The sequence below is a fragment of the Hipposideros armiger genome, unplaced genomic scaffold, assembly GCF_001890085.2.
Source record: "Hipposideros armiger isolate ML-2016 unplaced genomic scaffold, ASM189008v1 scaffold_187, whole genome shotgun sequence".
Classification (NCBI taxonomy): domain Eukaryota; kingdom Metazoa; phylum Chordata; class Mammalia; order Chiroptera; family Hipposideridae; genus Hipposideros; species Hipposideros armiger.
In genome coordinates, this window is record NW_017731537.1 from 648,943 (window position 1) to 668,770 (window position 19,828).

At 40.8% G+C, this 19,828-nt stretch overlaps 1 protein-coding gene across 2 annotated transcripts in view; it reads left to right on the forward strand.

The window, feature by feature from the left end:
• FHIT (fragile histidine triad diadenosine triphosphatase) overlaps window positions 1-19,828 on the forward strand; it is an 874,164-nt gene that overhangs the window by 589,607 nt on the left and 264,729 nt on the right. For both annotated transcript variants that reach the window (XM_019652776.1, XM_019652777.1), the window contains exons 3-4: window positions 10,688-10,833; window positions 13,160-13,189. In XM_019652776.1, the coding sequence (XP_019508321.1) occupies window positions 10,688-10,833; window positions 13,160-13,189 (176 nt within the window). The remainder of the gene's footprint in view (window positions 1-10,687; window positions 10,834-13,159; window positions 13,190-19,828) is intronic.

Below are 19,828 nucleotides of genomic sequence, written 5' to 3' on the forward strand. Positions count from 1 at the left end.
GTCTGCAAATTTAGACCCTATATTTTCTTCTAGGAGTTTTATGGTTTCAGGTCTTACATTTAAATCTTTAATCCATTTTGAATTTGTTCTTGTATACAGTGTAACTAGGCAGTCCAGTTTCAATTTTTTTTTGCATATGTCACTCCAGTTTTCCCAGCACCATTTATTAAATAGACTATCTTTACCCCAGTGTAAATTCTTGCTTCCATTGTCAGAGACTAACTGCCTGTATATGCATGGATTTATTTCTGGGCTCTCTATTCTGTTCCATTGATCTATGTGCCTGTTTTTATGCTAGTACCATGCTGTTTTGATTACTGTAGCCTTGTAGTGTGTTTTAATGTTTGGTAACTTGATATCCCCGACTTTGTTCTTATTTCTCAGGATTGCTGTGGGTATTCAGGGTCTTTTATAGTTCCATATAAATTTTAGGATTATATTTTCTATATCTGTGAAAAAAGCCCTTGATAGTTTGATAGGAATTCCATTGAATCTACATATTGCTTTAGGCAGCATGGACATTTTAACTATATTAATTCTTCCTACCCATAAGCATAGTAGGTGTTTCCATTTATTTGTATCTTATTTCTTTCTTCAGTGTCTTATAATTTTCTGAGTACAGGTCTTTTACTTCTTTGGTTAAATTTATTCCTCAGTATTTTATAGTTCTTGAAGCAACTGTAAATGGAACTGCTTTCTTAATTTCTCCTTCTGATAGTTTATTATTGGTATATACAAATGTAACTGATTTCTGAATATTGAATTTGTATCCTGCTACCTTACTGAATTTGTCTATCAGTTCCAATATTTTTTTGATGGAGTCTTTGGGGTTCTCTATATATAGTATCATGTCATCTGCATATAATGACAATTTTACTTCCTTCTTACCTACTTGAATGCCTTTTATTTCTTTTTCTTGTCTGATTGTTGTGGCTACAACTTCCAGAACTATGTTGAATAAAAGTGGAGAAAGTGGACAGCCTTGTCTTGTTCCTGATCTTAAGGGGAATGGTTTTAGCTTTTCCCCATTGAGTATGATGTTAGCTGTGGGTTTATCATATATGGCCTTGATTATATTGAGATATGATTGCTCTATTCCCACTTTGCTAAGAGTTTTTATCATATATGACTGCTGTATTTTGTCAAATGCATTATCTGCATTTATTGATATGACCATATGATTTTTATTTTTCATTTTGTTGATGTGATGAATCACATTAATTGATTTGCAGATGTTGAACCAACCTTGCATACTAGGGATGAAACCCACTTGATCATGATGTATGACCTTCTTAATATATGCTGAATTCTGTTTGCTAAAATTTTGTTGAGGATTTTGGCATGTCTGTTCATCAGGGGTATCGGACTATAGTATTCCTTTTTTGTATGGTATCTGGTTTTGGAATCAGGGTGATAGTGGCTTCATAGAAAGAGTTTGGGAGCCTTCCCTCCTTCTGGGTTTCTTGGAATAGTTTGAGAAGAATAGGTGATAATTCCTTTTTGAATGCTTGGTAAAATTCACTTGTGAAGCTATCTGGTCTGGGGCTTTTGTTTGTTGGGAGCTTTTTGATTACTGATTCAATTTTCTTGGTAGTAATTAGTCTATTCATGTTTTCTGTTTCTTCTTGAGTTAGCTTTGGAAGGTTGTATGCTTCTAGAAAATTATCAATTTCTTCCAGATTGTCAAATTTGTTGGCATATAGTTGCTCATAGTAACTTCTTAATTTTTTTTGTATTTCTGTGGAGTGTGTTGTCACTTCGCTTCTTTCATTCCTGATTTTACCAATTTGAGTCCTCTCTCTCTCTCTCTCTTTTTTTTTTTTGTTAGTCTGGATAGAGGTTTGTCAATTTTATCTTCTCAAAAAACCAGCTCTTAGTTTCATTGATCTTTTGTATTGTTTTTCTGGTCTCTATTTTGTTTATTTCCACTCTGGTCTTTATTATCTCCTTTCTTGTACTTCCTTTGGGGTTATTTTGCTGTTCTATTTCCAGTTCCCTGAGGTGTAAGGATAACTTATTGATTTGAGATTTTTCTTGCTTCTTTAGGTATGCCTGCACTTCTATGAATTTTCCTCTTAGGACTGCTTTCGTGCATCCCAGAGGTTTGGGGTTGTGGTGTTTTCATTGTCATTTGTCTTGAGATAGCTTTTGATTTCCTCCTTGATCTTAGTTTTGACCCACTCACTATTTAGTAGCATGTTATTCAGCCTCCATGTATTTGTGAGCTTTCCGGGTTTCTTCTTATAATTGATTTCTAGATTCATAGCATTGTGGTCAGAGAAGACACTTGATATTATTTCAGTCTTTTTAAATTTATTGAGACTTGTTTTATGGCCTAACATGTGGCCTATCTTGAAAAATGTTTCATGTGCACTTGAGAAGAATGTATATTCTGTAGCTTTGGGGTGAAATGCTCTGAAAATATCTGTTAAATCCAGCTGTTCTAATGTGTCATTTAAGGTCACTGTTTCCACATTGATTTTCTCTCTGGAGGGTCTGTCCATTGGTGACAACGGGGTGTTGAAATCCCCTACTATGATAGTGTTACTGTTGGTCTTTGTCTTTATGTCTGTCAATATCTGTTTTATATATTTAGGGGCTCCTAAGTTAGGTGCATAGATATTTACTAGGGTTATGTCCTCTTGTTGGATCAATCCCTCTATTATTATGAAGAGCCCTTCTTTGTCCTTTATTATATTCTTCAATTTAAAGTCCATTTTATCTGATATAAGTATTGCTACTCCAACTTTTTTCTTAGTTCAATTTGCATGAAATAATTTACCTCATCCCTTTACTTTCAGCCTGTATGTGTCTTTTGATCTGAGATGAGTCTCTTGTATACAGCATATGCAAGGGTCTTGCTTTCTTATCCACTCAGCCACCCTATGTCTTTTGATTGGCGCATTCAATCCATTTACATTTAATGTGATTATTGATAGGTGCCTAGTTATTGCCATTTTGTTATTTGTGTTCCTGGTCTTTGTTAGTTACGTTGTTTTCTCTTTCTTCTGCATAAAAAAGCCCTTTTAACATTTCCTGCAATGCTGGCTTGGTGGTAATGAATTCCTTTAGCTTATTCTTTTCTGGGAAGCTCTTTATCTCTCCTTCAATTTTAAATGATAACCTTGCTGGGTAAAGCGATCTAGGTTGTAGACCTTTGTTTTTCATCACTTTGAAGACCTCCTGCCACTCCCTTCTGGCCTGCAGAGTTTCTGCAGAAAAGTCGGCTGATATTCTTATGGGGGTGCCCTTGTACGTAACTTGCTGCCTGTCCCTTGCTGCTTTTAGGATTCTGTCTTTGTCTTTCACCCTTGCCATTTTTACTATAATGTGTCTTGGTGTGGGCCTGTTTGGGATCATCTTGGTTGGAACGCTCTGCACTTCCTGGGCTTGAATGTCAATTTCCTTTGCCAGGTTAGGGAAATTTTCAAATATGTTCTCGATCCCTTGCTTCCTCTCTTCTCCTTCTGGTATTCCTATGATGCACATGTTGTTGCACTTGATGTTATCGCCCAGCTCTCTTAAACTATTTTCAATGTTTTTTATTCTTTTTGTTGTTCCGCTTGGATGATCTCTGCTATCTTGTCTTCTAAGTCACTGATTCAATCCTCTGCTTCATCAATCCGCTAGTAATTCCATTGAATTTTTTATTTAATTCAGTAATTGTATTCTTTAGTTCTAGCTGGTTGTTATTCATTTTTCTATTTTTCTTTATATTCTCATTGATTTCCTTGAACATTCTAATAATTAGTGTTCTGAACTCTGTCTCCAATAGGTTATTTACCTCTATTTCCTCTAGTTCCACTGATTCAGGAGGTTTCTTCTGTTCTTTTATTTGGGATGTGTTTCTTTGTTTCTTCATTCTGGCTGACTCTCTGTGCTTGCTTCGATGTAATAGATCTCCTAGGTCTCTCAGTCTTTTCTGGGTGGACTTATGTGGTATGTGTCCTTTATATTTGAACTACTCAGTCTCCCTTTTCTCCTGTGTGTGTTTACTAGAGGTATTCCTGTGTTGTGTGTCTTCTCCTGTTGAAGATGAATTTTGATTGCTTTTGGCTTGTCAGTAGGTGGGATTGACTCCCAGACTGATTAGCTGTGTCCACACTGATAAGCTTCTGTGTGTGGTTGACCTCTATGGGCTCTTGTGCCTATAGCAATTTCCCTTTGGGTGTGACTCTTGTAGGTCAAACCCTATAATGTTCTGGTTTTATCTAAAGTTGGTCTCTGGGTGTGATGATTCTTGTGCCTCTTTGTCTGGGCCCTGCTGTAGAGTGATTTTAGAGCAAAACAGATCAACAAGCACAACCACAACAGCCACCAAAGGAAACCAGATACCGTAACATGTAAAAAACAACCAACAACCTACACTCAACATGTACAGAAATATCAAGCATACAAAAGGATAAAACAAACAAAAACAAAACAACAACAAAACAAGGAACAAAAGGCAAAACAAAATAAAATATAATAAAATAACAAATAGAATAAACATGAGAAACGAAATAGGAACACCCCCCCAAAAAATGCAGAAAAATGGAAAGAAGGAAGAAAAGTGGAGCAGTGAAAAGAAAGAAGAAAAGGAGAGAGAGAGAGAGAGAGAGAGAGAGAGTAGAAAAGAAAAAAAGGAGAGAAAAAAATATATGTCTACACACCCATATATATGGACATATATATACACATATATACACCTTTATAAATTACTATATTAAGAACTAAAAATGATAATAATGAAATAGAAAAAAAAAACAGAAACAACCAAAACAATCAACCAACAAAAAAAACCCCGGAAACACCCAAAAGAACCAAATTAACAACAATATAACATGCCAAGAAAAAAACAAAAACAAAGAACAAGAAACAACCAGTGCCAGTCTTGGCTGAAGTACGCCAAGCTCTCCCCAGGTTGTCCTCTGCTATACACAAACTCCTCTGCGTCTTGTGGGGGCAGAGCAGGCCATCTGGCGCATAGAGTGACCCTGGCAATGCAGGTCTATTTTAGATGAGTGGGGTTATGAGGTGTGATTGGTAGTTTTTACAGAGTCAATGCAACTTCTGCTCTCACCTGCCCAGAGGCACGCTGAGTGCTGTGTAGCCAGAAGGGTAGATGTGGATCTTCAGGCACTCTTTCCACTGGAGGCTGTTGCAGGGGAGGGGTGGAGATTTCAGAGCTGCTAAAAGCCACCTGCAGGAGGTCTGCGAGTGATTCAGCAGCTGAAGTTGCCCTGCCTCCCAAGCCGTGCAGGAGAGGTGGGGATGGAGTGTGTGTAGGCGCATGCTCCTGCAGCCTCTTCTCATGAGGAGTTTCTCAACCCCCTGGGAGTAGGAGCGCCTCTGTAATCTGACCCTACTCCTCCAGTCAGGAGTCGGCTTAAGGCTCTGGCGGGGCGTGGTCCAAGGTTTCTGAGAGAGGGTGGGGGTGGATTCTTATCTATGAATTTTTTTGCTTTCTGTCAGAGAACTAAAGAAAAAAAAAAGGCCCACTGCTATTTTGAGCTGAGGCTTTTGCCTCAGACGCTCCAGCCGAGCTCCTGCTGCTCTCCCAGCAGGACGGGTGGGGGCAGGGACTGAGCCCGCCCTGGCGCTGCAATGCTCTCCACTCTGTCTTCTGGGTTCCCGCGCTCCACAGCCATGGGTGCCGACCACACCTCTGCACGCACGTCTCCTCTCTCTCTCTCTCTCTTCCCCCACTCACCCGGCCAAGGCTTCTGCCTCAGACTGCAAACGGTCGCGCTCTTGCTGCTCTCTAGGCGGCTGTGAGGTGCAGGGAGCGAGCTGCGGGAACATTCTCCGATCTGCTCTCTGAGGCCCCGTGTCTCGCCTCCCTCTTCCCCCACCCGTCTGCCCACCATTAAGTACTCGGCATGGGAGTCTCTTCGCTGCTCTGTGTGCAGGGTAGAGGTTTGTTGGCTGAGGTTCAGCAGTCCAAACTGCGGCGATTTCCAGGGGAGAACTCAGGGAGCCCTCCTCCCAGCCGCCATTTTCCCGCAACATGGTGTTTTGCACTTGTTTGGAGAAAATACTTTTATTCTCAGATGAATGTGTGAATAACACAGTTTTGGTACTCTCAAGTGTTTGCACATGATATGCCTCATTTTTTCAATTAGAGATGATAGAAAGTCCTTTAGTCGCATTGGGGAATGATACTCATGATTTATTACGTGTTGTCAATACCGTAACACATTTTCTGGTTGTGATTAGTCTTTAAATGCATCAGAAATATTGTACAGGGTCATAAACATGCTCTACCATGCTCAGATATTTTTCTTAGAAAGTCAAATTTTGTAAGATACCATCATTTTTATCTAATATGCTATTAAGATAACATTAGAGTCCTCAGCTTAGGAAAAGAGGAAGAAGCCCCCAAATACTTCTGGTTTCCTTTAGTTACTTCTTGCTAATATGATTCCTCTAAACTATGGGTTGACACTCTAATGCTTATGGACCAAACCCTGCCAGCCTTATCTTTTTGTAAATAAAGGTTTACTGGGGCCGGCCAAGTGGCGCATTGGTAGGGAGTTGGCTTGGGACACCAGCTCTGAGCAGCAGGGCCCCAGTTTGGATCCCACATTAGGGCCAGTGTCACTGCGCCCTCTACAGCTAAGATGATGAACAACAGCTCGACCTGGAGCTGGGCTGCCGTGAGTTGCTGGCAATGGTGTAGGCTGCAGTGGGGCTGGCTGGCAGCTGTCGTGCCCTTTCGTGGGCTGCCGTGAGCCACCGTGAGCGGCCGAGGAGCCACTGCGTCACGCAGGAAGAGCACAATGATAATACCAACATGGGCCAGTGAAGTGACATCCTCCACAATTAGACTGAAGAACAAAAGGACAGCAACTTGTCTGTTCTTCCTCGATTCCCCAATGCTGTTCCCTTCCCCCAATTCCCTAATAAAATCTTAGGGAAACAAGATAATAAAATAAAATAAAGGTTTACTGGAATATAGCCACACCTACTAGGGTTTGTATTGTCTATGGTTGCTTGGGTATATGGTCCACCATATTTACATCTGGCCCTTTGCAGAAAGTTTGCTGGTCTGCCTCAAATCCATTATGAACCCATTTATATTTTCAGGTAGCCATGGGCTAATCCATCGCACTCAGAGGTTACTCATGGTTACCCTGGGACGCTTGCCTTACGAAGGTGCCCCAAGTTCCCACAGCACTGAGTCTCTCTCTGCTTCCCTAGCCCTCTGTGCTTAATCGGTACCTCCCCAGTACTGTAGTTGTCTGTTCCAATGCCTGTCTCCTGGACTAGAAGGACGGGAGCAACTCCACACCCTCTGCTATTCCGCACGACTAGCCCAATGTTGACACTTTACAGGTGCTCACTGTTCACTGAATGAACAAATGAATTACATTTCGTAACCACAGTATATAAACCAGCATTTTTCTTTGTGTAGTTTATCTGAAACTCTGAATATTTTAAAAACCACTTGTTTGTATTATAAAAGAGTTTTTAAAAAGGATTTCACCTTCATAAATGTATTTCCTTTGAGCTCATATGAAAATTAGTTTACATTATAAATGAGTTTACATTTCCCTAGCTCTTATCCAGCATTAGTTCTAACTATGCTAGACATTAAGGATAAACCTCTTTAAATTAAAACAAGAACAACAACAACAAAAAAGTTGCAGACTATTCCAATCTTGTATAGGTAATTGAAAAGTATAATAAATGAATGTTGTCTCCATTTTATCAGGGTCTTAGTACTCAGAGGTGACTGATAAGAGGGTCTGGTTTAAGATTTATTCACTCATCCTGGCAATATTTATTAGATGTCTCTGGTGTTACAGGTGGTGATGAAATAGCAGTAAACAGGACAAAGTTTTCACTCTTATGGAGTTTACACTCTCACCTGAGTAGGTAGTAACGAACCAAGACTACTACCAGCAGGTGGCAAGGGCTAGTGAAAGACTAAATTGGGATGATGTAAGAATGAGTTAACAGGTAGCAGTTTAAACCACCTAGCAGTTAACTGTTCCTTTGAGAGAGTGTCAGCGGAATTAGAATCTGAATTATATGAAAGAGCAAACATGTGAAGATCATGGGGAACTGAATTCCAGGCAGAACAAATAGCCAGGAAAAAGGCTCCAGCTGCTGGGAGGGAGCTTAGTGTGTTTGGGGAACAAAAAGAAAACAAACGTGGCTCACGTGCAGCATGCAAGAGAGGGGCCGGGAAAGGGGAGGTTCTGGAGGTAGGTGGGCATCCGTCAGGGTGAAACCTGTGGGGAGGTGAAGGCACAGGGTCCTTTCTGCTTTGGCTTTAAAGGAACTGAAAGAAGATGCTTGATCTTGACTTTCTGATGCCCATTTAGTGCCTAGAATGGCCTGGGGAGTGTGTTTGGATTAGTGAATCTGCTTCTACTTACACAGCACTCGGAGCTCCACAGCCCCACCCTGTGTGACTCCCTGCAAAGGTGTGTGGAGCCTACCTGTGTGGCCACTGCCAGGTTAAGATGCCTCTTTGGCTCTCCTCTGGGTCTCAACAACACAAAGACAGTGATCACCCACATGCATATCTGCCCAAATAATCACCTTTGAAAGTTATCTCTATTTTATCTTATTATTTGCATAGAAGCACAGTGCCTGTGATGTAGATAAGATGACTTCTTAGCAAAGGGTTGAATTACAGAGACTATATCTGTCAGTACAATGTTGCCTAAATGGGCTGGTAGAAAACAGTCACCTAAATGAGAACGTGTTTAGCCTGTTTAGCTGTTTTATGACATGTTGCATTACTAATATTATTGATGTTTAGTTAAAGTAATAAATGTATGTGTTGTATCACCCTGCGGTTGGATATACTACACAGTATAAAACATCTGACAGATTCAGACATTTTGATTTGATTCCATAAACATTTTGAATCATTAGACATTGGGTCAAGCCAATCCTGAGCATCAGACATGCAAAAGGGACAGGTGATATAGTAAGTTTTTATGGCATTAAAACAAATTTTTTTTGAATGTTGTTGATATTACTTTGATTAGATACAAAGATTGTCAGATTTTTACACCAGTTTTCACAGTAAGCAATTGTTTAAATAAAATGTTCCTTCCTCACCCAGTTGCTGTGTGTAGATGTAGCCTACTACAGAAATTACGGATACTGTTAGAAGTTTGAAAAGTTGTCATCTTGCTGTGGTTTGGTGAAGTCAGGCCCTGTAAATTAAAGCAGGGAGGAAGAAGATGGGGAAAGGTCTCTTTTAACAAATGAAAGCAACTCAGTGGGAGTAGAGACTGGCAATCTGCTAAAAGGAAATAAAAGGAAATTCTTCATTTCTAAATGGTTCAATGACCCATGATAATAAAGGAGCCCTGCCAAAGAAGGATAATTATCTTTTTAAGTATCAGATGCCCTGTGGGGTGAAGGCCTCCCTTCTCCTCTCTTGAAAAATGAACTCAGATTAAACAAATGCTCCTTTTCCTAGTTTACCCCGTTGACATACATCTGATTATGAGCAAAATTAATCAGTTTTCCCTCTTTCTATTTTCCCCCTTCTTTTGTGGAAATCAGGCCTGCCCAACTGAGCTCAGTGCATTCCCCTTGGGCCCTGAGTTCTACCAATAGTATGATGGGCTCACATCTTGATATTCTGGAGAGACTAGCAGTTGTAGAATTGTGGTTTTATTATGACCCTTAGCTGCTTAGCTCTAGGCAGAAGCATGTTCTCTTAAAACAACAAGAAAAAAGGAAAAAAGAAAGACACAGAAAAAAACATTAGGATGCTTTTTTTCTCCTGCTGGTATCTAAAAGCTAAACAAAAACTTAAATAGATCTTATGTGTATACATATGTATGTATACATGTGTATATATGTATATATCCACACATACATGATGAGTTCAAATACAAAAAAGAACTGAAGTGTTATGGATGATATAGCATTGAATATCGATTTGCTACCAACAAACGATCCCATTTATATATCCTTTTTCTCTAGACCTTGTTGTTTATTCAGGCTAATAATGTAAATATGTTGACTTGTCTAACTTACCGAATGCATTAAGATAGTTTTGTTTACAAAAGCAGACAACCCTTTTCTTAAATTAATGATTTACCTTCAACTGCCTTCTTGAATTCTTAATGATCAGTTTGAGGAAAGCTTGTCATAAATTGTTTAACCAAATGGCACATCTCTTGGTTATAGATGAAGTACACTGTACATTTTCAAAATGTCTGCACTCCTTTTACTAAATAAAATAAATAAAACTACTATTGTATTTTCATTACATATGTCTCTAAAATTTTTTGAAATTAAAATTTTAATCACGGGGTTCTATGTAGAGAAACAAACTGGATATTCCAGTGGCTTTTTCAGCTCAGTGCCTTTGGCTTCTTAAGAAGACAGAGCTTTACAGAAGGGGCCAGGAAATAATGATTCAGAATAGATCTTACCTCTTGGCATAATTTTCTCAGCCAGCACCTGGGTCTCTCTGAGCACAAATGTCCCATTCTCTTAAAAGAATTTCTTCAGTGCACCATGGCTTCTCCTTCAAAGTATAATTAACCATGTTTGTAAGCTTCCTTTGAACTCCTTGGAGTTCTGTGGTTGGTAAATATTTGTTTCTTTATCTTTTAGTCTTTGGAAGTTCAGGCCCTGGGCCTGGGGGATTCAAGATGGTAAGCACAAACTTCTTGATAAAAATACCCAAAGCAAGCTGCGTGTCCCTTAACACACTTCACTGCAGATGTCCTCGTGTGTCCCCTTCGGCCCGTGGAGCGCTTCCGAGACCTGCATCCCGATGAAGTGGCTGATTTGTTTCAGGCAACCCAGAGAGTAGGGTCGGCGGTGGAGAAGCATTTCCAGGGGACTTCCCTTACCTTTGCCATGCAGGTGAGCGTACAGAGGCTCAGAAAGGATTTTTTCTTTCTTTACAAATCCTACCATTGGGTTTTCTCTCCTTTTAACCTACCATTTAACTGGGAAGGCAGCTGTGCTTATTCGTGTCTTACATAGTAGCAGAAAAATCGGTTACTAATCCAGTATCATCCTACTGTCCATTGGCCCGAGGTAGACTGTGGAATATCAGCAGAGACGATGTCTGCAGCACTGTTTACAAAACAAGTGGGAGTAATGGACAAGAAATTTAATAGATGTTACAACGTCCTAGAATTTTTACTAGAGCTAGAGCTGGGCAAGTCATTTTCATTCCATGGTAACCAACCATGTTTTAAGCACTGCATGGGCTTAGCCCCGCCCTACCTCCAGTGAAGTAGTGAGATATGCAACTTAGGTGGGTCCTTGCCCTGGGAGGGCAGACCTTTGCTGTATCTGTAAATCAAGCTTCAGTGGTTGATTATGGATTGGTCAGAAGCTGGATTGATCAAATAGTTGGTGTGGTCTGCTTCCTAGTAAAGAAAGGAGACCCCCAGTCACTAGAGATCTTGAGGCAGAGGTTGAGCCAGCACTCGGGGATGTGACAGGAGGCTGTCCATGGTGGATCACCAGCTGTGGGAACTCAGCCAATCATTGCAGTATGCCATGAGCCCCTCAGGTGCCCCATGGAGAGAGCTGGGGGTATCAAAATATATTACAGTCCTTTGGGGCCTTGAAAGTTGGTGATGCTGTAATAACACTTTGGAAAGGCATGGTTTACCCCATAATATGAGACCTTGTACTCAGTGCTTTAGTTAAACTGAATCTTTAACACCCTTCCTCTATTCTCCTCATCTGTCCACCAAAGGGAACAGTTAAAGAAAGCTACTGTTTTCAGGTCCTGAGAGGCTCTGACTAAAAATGCTCATCTGCTTCTCAAAAAAAAAAAAATTTTTTTTTGACCACTGTGTCTGTGTTAATAGTATCTAAACTCCACTGTGAAATCTTGTGTGTGTGTGTTGTATGTCACACCATTTGAGTCACCTTTAAGCAAGTAGATAAGCTCTTGGGGTGGGGATTTATCAAGCTTATGCTGCAAATCATGTTTCCAGAGAGACCAAACGAAGGTGAGTGGGTGAAGACATCTATCAGTGTTTAATGAAATACTAAAAGAAAATTCACATTTATATAAAATGGCTAGTGTTGGCTATCTAACATGATTCACTAGAAAATTCCATAGATATACAAACTGACTTGTGCATACTTTTATATATGGAATACTTTCAAACTTCTTTTTAACTTTAACCCACAGTAATATAAGTATTTATTTCACAATCAACCCCACATACAAATACTTATTGTAGATACAGGAAACCAATGTTTCACAAAACAATGTTTACCCATCCTATGCATTCTAGTAGTTTTTGTCCTGTTGTCTGATTTCTTTTGTTTTTAGTGCTGATCACAACCCAGTAATTTAACTTCCTGACCCACTAAATGGGTTGTGTCTCAAGTCTGAAAACCCTGATTGCATAGTTCTGCTTAATCCTGGCCCCACAGCAGGCCAAGAACTCTTACCTCATTAGTCTAGGACACAGAGGTAGAAAGACTTACCTAAATTTGCAAAGTTCTAATTCAGTTTTGGAATTTCTGGTGCTAGAAACTTGGCTTGTTCTGCTATCCCAAAACCAGCTAAGCCCTTGCTTTGACTTTGTGCTGTGTCTGGTAACTGGGTGAGTTTGCTGCTTTTCAACTAAGCAAGTAGCTTTGTTGGGCTTTGGAAAGATGAGCGAAGGAACCAGAATGAGAAAATGCTACAACGAATGCTTCCACCTTTCTCCCCCAAGGGCAGCACAACCAGAGAAGGTGCACTTGGGGTGCTCGTCCCATGTGAGATAACCCATTTTCTTGCTTAATGAATTATGTTTATAGCAGATTTCCTGAGTAGAGATTAAAAATAGTCAGACATTAATTAAACTGCAACTGATTTAAAGATAACCAAAAGGTGTGATACTTTACCTCCCTGAACATTTTCAACTTTCCTTTAATGCAATTAAAACCATGGCCGAGAGCACAGAGCATGAAAAGTAGCAAAGGGGCTGGCTCACTGGATAATTTATATCATTTTTATAGATAACTTCTCCCTTACCCTCAGGAGAAAATGGAGAACTGTCTGGCCCCACACATTTGACATGAATGGTTCCCATGTGAATATTGTAAATTAACACACAATGAAATTGGATCTAAATTATTAACAGACAATATTTCTGAATAAGCAGGAGACACCAGTGGTCTCTTCTCACCTCTGTGTTTTGTTTTGTTTTGTTTTTCCCCCTACTTCTAGGATGGCCCCGAAGCCGGACAGACTGTGAAGGTGAGTGCTTGTTATGTGCATGCAAATTAATAAGGGGCAATTACGAAAACTAATAAAAAATCACACAGAGTCATTTGCTGCACATTGCTGCTCCATTATGTTATCTTCGAGGTCAGAGAGACCCTCCAGTGTTAGAAACATAAATCCTGACATTATAAACTATGCCAAGCAATATGTTTCCCATTAGTTTACAAGACATTTACCTTTTGTAATAAAATTATTATTGGGCAAATGCTAACACAGAAACTAAATCAAGGCAACCTAAACCTGAACGTGAAGGCAGAGGTGTTCCTGTGAGGAGTATCTAGGAAACGGCACGTGCCAGGTGTGGGTGGGGGGTCCCACTGTAAGCTGGGCACCTGTGACATGCCTCCGGCTCTTTACACCAGCCGTGTTCGCCTCAGGATTCCCAAGTGAAGGGCTCGGGCAAGAGCACAGGTTCTCCCTTCAGTCCTCGCCCGTCCTGTGCTTCTCTCTGTTCTCAGTCTCACTTCCCACACACACCTCCTTTTCCTCCCTTGGTACTTAATACCAAATTCTAACCTAATGGAGTCAGTGGAGCCCAAAGGTGGGTTTTTAAGTGTGCTAGAAGAGTAAAGGAGGATGTATTAGGATAGTCCCTGCTTCCCTAGTAAAGAAAAAGAAAAGACTAGAATCCTGGCTGATTCTGAAGCTGGGTGTCAGCCTCCTTTATAGAAATGCAAAATCCTATACAATTAGGTCCTACACCTAAATCACAGAAAAGGCGATTTTTTTTTTCTGGTGCTAGAAATCAGAAGCAAGTCAAGTTGGGATGCTAATATTATAGTTTGTGAAATAAGGTTTTATGGCTCTAATCCTGGCTGTGAGTGGGTGAGGTAATGCTTGTCATCAAACAATGCTGAATACAGAGTTCTATTTTGATCTTCGTTTGCATATGACTTGAATGTTCCACCTAGCTACCTTGGGACTTTTTAAACAGAGTCTCTAGGAAGTGTTTCTGAGGAACGAATGTCCTATAGGGACTGTCACCACATTCCTTATGATCAAAGAGAGAGCTAGCCTTCCGTTTGTTCCAGACGTGGGATGTGATAGGGCAGAGGGCACTCACGGTTGTACTCCAACCCCATGCCAAGTTGCTAAATATGCAGACACTAAGAGTATAATAGGGGTAGCTTCTTTTTGGAATTGTTTCTTGAAAAGCAACACACAAATGTTTAAATCTGGTTACTAGTTTTTTTAAAAGCTCAATGTTCAAATGTAAATTCCAATAACACCAGATTAGTGGGATGCATTATGCAACATCCGTCTGATGGAATGCCTTCAGTCCTTGAAAGCTGTGGAGGCTTAGCTAGTAACATGGGAGAATGCACAAACCAAATCAAGGGTAACACACAGACTGATAATATGCATATGCTAAACCTATCCAATATTTATATGAATATATAGGTTATAGGACCTCAAAATTTCATTTCAGAATTCTGAAGGGGACATGAAAATTATTTCCTATACAAGCAGGCTTTGAATAGAGACGGAAAGTTGATGAGTGGTTGCCAGGGGCTGGAGAGAGCAGGGACTGGGGAGTGACTGCTGATGGGTGAGGGTTTCATTTTCTTTGTGGGGTGATGAAAGCATGGAATTAGATAGTGGTGATGGTTGTGCAACTTTGTGACTATTCTGAAAACTACTGAATTGTACACTTTATATGGTGAATACCATAGTTTTATGGTATTTTTATCTCAATTAAAAAAGTAAAACATCGGGTCAGCTGAGTGACGCATTGGTTAAGAGTTGGCTTGGGTCACCAGCTCTGAGAAGCAGGAACTCAGTTTGGACCCCACATGAGGGCCAGTGACGCTGCGCCCTCTACAGCTAAGATGGTGAACAACAGCTGAATGTGGAGCTGGGCTACTGTGAGTCACCGGCGACAATGTAGGCTGCAGTAGGGCTGCAGTGGGTTGCTGTAAAGCTAGCGTGAGTGGCTGGCAGCCAGTGTGAGCTGCCAAGAGCCGCCACGAGTGGCCGTCCAGTGGCTGGCGACTGATCTGCCTCACCTGGGAAGAACAATGATAATACCAACATGGGCCAGTGAAGCGACATCCTCCACAACTAGACTGAAGAACAAAAGGACAGCAATTTGTCTGTTCCCCTTCCCCCAATTCCCCAGCGCTGTTCCCATCCCCCAATTTCCCAATAAAATCTTAAAAAAAATTTTTTTTAAGTAAAATATAATTTTTTTTAAAAAGCACCAAGTCTAGTAGGGGTGAGCACCATGTCTGTAGATGCTCCGACTTCAATAGTGACTACTTTTTGATGTTCTAATTATCTGGCTGAAATTTCTTTTTTTTTTAAAGATTTTTATTGGGGAATTGGGGGATGGGAACAGCGCTGGGGAATTGGGGGAAGGGGAACAGGCAAGTTGCTGTCGTTTTGTTCTTCAGTCTAGCTGTGGAGGACGTTGCTTCACTGGCCCAAGTTGGCACCATCATTGCGCTCTTCCCGGGCGAGGCAGATCAGTCGCCAGCTTCTGGACGGCTGCTCACAGCGGCTGTTGGCTGCTCACGCTGGCTGCTGGCCGCTCACGCTGGCTGCTGGCTACATACGGTAGCCCATGGCAACCCACTGCAGCAGGGGCTGCAGCCTACCCCGTCACCAGTGACTCATGGCAGCCCAGCTCCAGGTTGAGCTGTTGTTCAGCATCTTAGCTGTGGAGGGCAGTGTCACTGGCCCTCATATGTGGGATCCAAACCGGGGCCCTCTGGCGTCCCAAGCCAGCTCTTAACCAACGTGCCACTCGGTCGGCCCTGGCTGAAATTTCTAATGGTTTTGTTAGCGTCAATGGTGAGGATGGAGTAATTTTTAGCATATAGTATGCATATATGAATTATGGAATATGGTTATTATAATCACCACCATTATTATTTAACTTAAGTTGATTTTTTTTTCTTTTACAGTTTAACTTTTCATTTTTTAATCAGTAGATTATATTGTTTTGGGTATCTTTCATTAGTTTTTTGTCACAGAATTTCCCCTATAAGAGTTAGCAGGTCCACATCAAATTCTTTGTGGAATATAAAATGTCTAAAAGAAAATTGCCATATACATACATATAAAACCCTCAATGGATGCCAAAGGTTTGAAAACTGTCCTTTTAGACCAAGTCTTTTTATCTAAAGTTGCCTAATCTGTGTTGTTCCAAGTGTGATTCTTATACCACCTATGTGAAAATTGATTTTAGTGTTAGCATAAAAAAAAAAAAAAGTTGATTCTCAGTTTTTATTCAAAATATACTGATTTAGAATCTTTGTGGTTGGGGCTTTGGGGTCTTTACTGTCAATAAGTACACTTCAGACTGTAGGTATTTACCGGCCTTTCTATTAATACTTTATAGTGATAAGATAGTAGTAGGTGGTGAAGGCCACCTAAGCTTGACCCATGGGAGCCAGTCTTGTCGTCAACAGCCCCTCCAGGGAGCAAAGCAGCATTTTCAATAGTTAGCTTCCCAATTCTGAAAACTCCACTTCAAGACTGAACATTCAATATGTTGAAATCCACACAGTTGCACATTTCCTGGCAGCGTTTGATAGCCGGCCATGGAAAGCACAGTGGCTGTTCTCTTCATCTCTGCCTCTGTGTCTTACTCTTGGAATTGCACATGATGCCAGGGTTCTAAACCACTTTTGTCCCCTGCTGGATGGTAATAGCAATCAGCCCAGTAATGATCTCTCCCCCTGAAGCAACTGTCATTGTTGTTAGTGACAGTGCAGCACTGCGTTCGCCTCGTGAACATGGTGCCACTTCAGGGTTTTTTGTTTCAGGGGCTTGAAATTCCGTTTTGCAAAGAAACAAGGGTGGCCTAACTTACTAAGTCATTTGTAACAGGAAAGGGAAATACCAAAGTAAAAAAACGTGACCCCTCATTTCTCAGTGATTATTAACTCTCCTTTCAAATTTAAAAATAATAGAGCGCTGCTGTCTACATGGTGATGATTGCAAAAATTTGGACGCCCTGCAGGGATGAGAAACAATCTTTCTTCTGGCCTCAGCCATGTATCACCATGTATGCGTGTACATATTACCATATGCGTGTGCAGCCATGGGTCGCTGTATTTATCACCTCCCCTGACAACACCGCCGCATCTGAAGCAGCCCCCCTGAACTCCTTACTCCTTAATCTGTTGCCTTATTTCATTTCCTTCAAGGCATTCTTTACTGACTTTTATTCATGTGGGTGTGTTTGTTCCCGTACCTGTGTTGTCTCGCTAGTGCCCCCCAGAATGTGAGCTTCTCGAGGACCTGCCTTTTGTCATTGCTGACTTTGGCTCTCTTGATTGGTGTGGGGAGGAGAACAGGGGTGACAATGGTACTTCACTTGCTAGACCAAATCTCTGCTCCTGAGTTTCTAACTTCAGTCTACATGAAGTAGCCGATGATACGTACTTGTATTCCAAGTATGCAGCCACACGGGTCTGGGTTTCCTGGAATTTCTATTAAGAATCTCCCATATTCACTGACAAAGACCAACATTTCCACTCTTTAAGTACCAAACTCATACTCCAAAGTGCGATTTCAACTAGCCAAATCATTAAGGCAATGTTCGGCCCTTTAAAAGGGGTGCTGTAGTGTTTAGTAAGTTTAATGTGAGCTATCTTTTAGAGCAATTATGATGTGTATCTTTGGGTGGGAGGATGTTTTAAGTATATTGCGGAGAGAGGTTTGTGGCAAGTTGATAATCTCAAATCTCATAAGAGCTACTTACAGAATATGATTGTTTACACTCTTCTCTGCTTATGGTGCTTGAACCTTCTACTTAGATATTTAATTTTATAGTATTAATGCAGTGGGAAGTGTTTCTTAATAACTGTTGAGATAATAGCAGTTACTTTTCAGATTGCTCAGGGAAGAACAAGAAAAGGGATTCTTTAAAGAAGTGTGATTTAAAAATAAAACAAACAAACAAAGCCATTCACTGAGGAGTTTTTGTGGTCCTAGAACAGATTTCCCACATGGAGATTTGGTAATCTTTTTAACTCATGAACACAGAGGACATTTGAGCTCTTCATAAAGTCTAGTAGTTAATATACTTTGATATCAGTCAGAGGTTCCATGGGAATATTAGCTGTACTCAATGACTTGCTGTGTGACTTTGGGCCAGCCTCTTAACCTCTCTGAACATCCATTTCCACATTTCTCAAATGGTGGAGACTTTATCTATTGTACTGAGTGATGGTGAAGAGAAACCCACGTGAATAGATAGCCCAGCCTACCACATACTGTCTGTCACTGGGGCTTCATGCACGTTTCTTCATCTTACCCTCAGTTTTTTCATCTGTAAAATAGTGTAAGTCTGGGCTTTATGAGACTATACCTGATATTAAGATTGTCTGTGGCCCTGACGAGTTCCCTGAATTATTATACACTGAATTCTCTCCCTGGTAATTCCTACCTTTTAGATTAAATTCTTAAGAAAACTTTCTTCTGATCATATGAATTGTGCTATTTGAATATCTAGTTGAACTTGTTATAAAAGTGACCACTTGAACATTCAGAAATCTGTCTTATTAATTTGGGGGGGGAAATCTCTACCCTGATATTTTTAGCCTCTGCAGTAATGAGTAAGTCATGACTGTGAGCCGACACTGTGCTTCTCAATCACCTGCCTGCATTCTATGCTGAAGGAGTAGGCTTGGTGTGGGAGCCAGGACTCTGCATTTCAAGAGACACCATAAGTGATTCCCATGCACACTTCACTCCAGTACAAAGCCACTCACCAAAGAAGTGACAAGAAGAAAGCTGCTTGCTTTCAACCCAAATGCATTCCAAAAATGTGGAGTGCACAGAAAGGAGAAACTGACACCTTAAGAGTAAAAATGTCTTTACTTGACTGTATTTTTTGTTTTTTTTGTTTTTTTTTTGTTTTTTGTTTGTTTGTTTGTTTTTTATTGGGGAACAGCTATGGTCATTGGTTACACATTGCTTTCATGCTACAATGGCATCGTTGACTCTTTTAGGGAGGGCGCAGCTCACAGTGGCCCATGTGGGGATTGAACCAGCAACCTTGGTGTTATCAGCACCACACTCTGAGCTAATTGGTCACCTCCTTGACTGTTTTTTATTAATTTCATCTAGAGAAATTTCAGGAGAGCAGTGATTTGCCAGGAAACTTTCATCCTTCAATTAAAGCCATGAAGAAAAGTGCCTTGCCTATGTTTATACCTAATGCATGTATTTACTGCTGAAAGAAATTAGTATCTTCGGGATGAAGTTTTATCTTGTGGAATTGTCTTATAAATGGAATTGTCTTATAATTTGCATCTCTGCTCTCAGAATGAATCCAATTTGCCTGAGTGATAAACTGAAAGCAATTTCAGTGCCAAAGAGGTAGGTTTGTGTGTACATGTGGGAGTGGACCCCTCCAAACCCACCCTTCCCCACTGCCAGGTACATGTCTGATTCTCCCTGCCTCCTCTCCTGGTCATTTGGAGGCAAAACCCCTAGTCCCTGGAAAGCCGGGGGATGGGATCAGCCTGTCTGTCTCCTGTGGGACACCTCCTCTCTCCTACTAAACCCTTAAGCCCTCTTCTAAGTAGGTTTCAAGTCATTGCATTTTTCCATTTCTAATTGGCTAATCTGGATTTGCATGGTGCCTTTTGGGTCAAA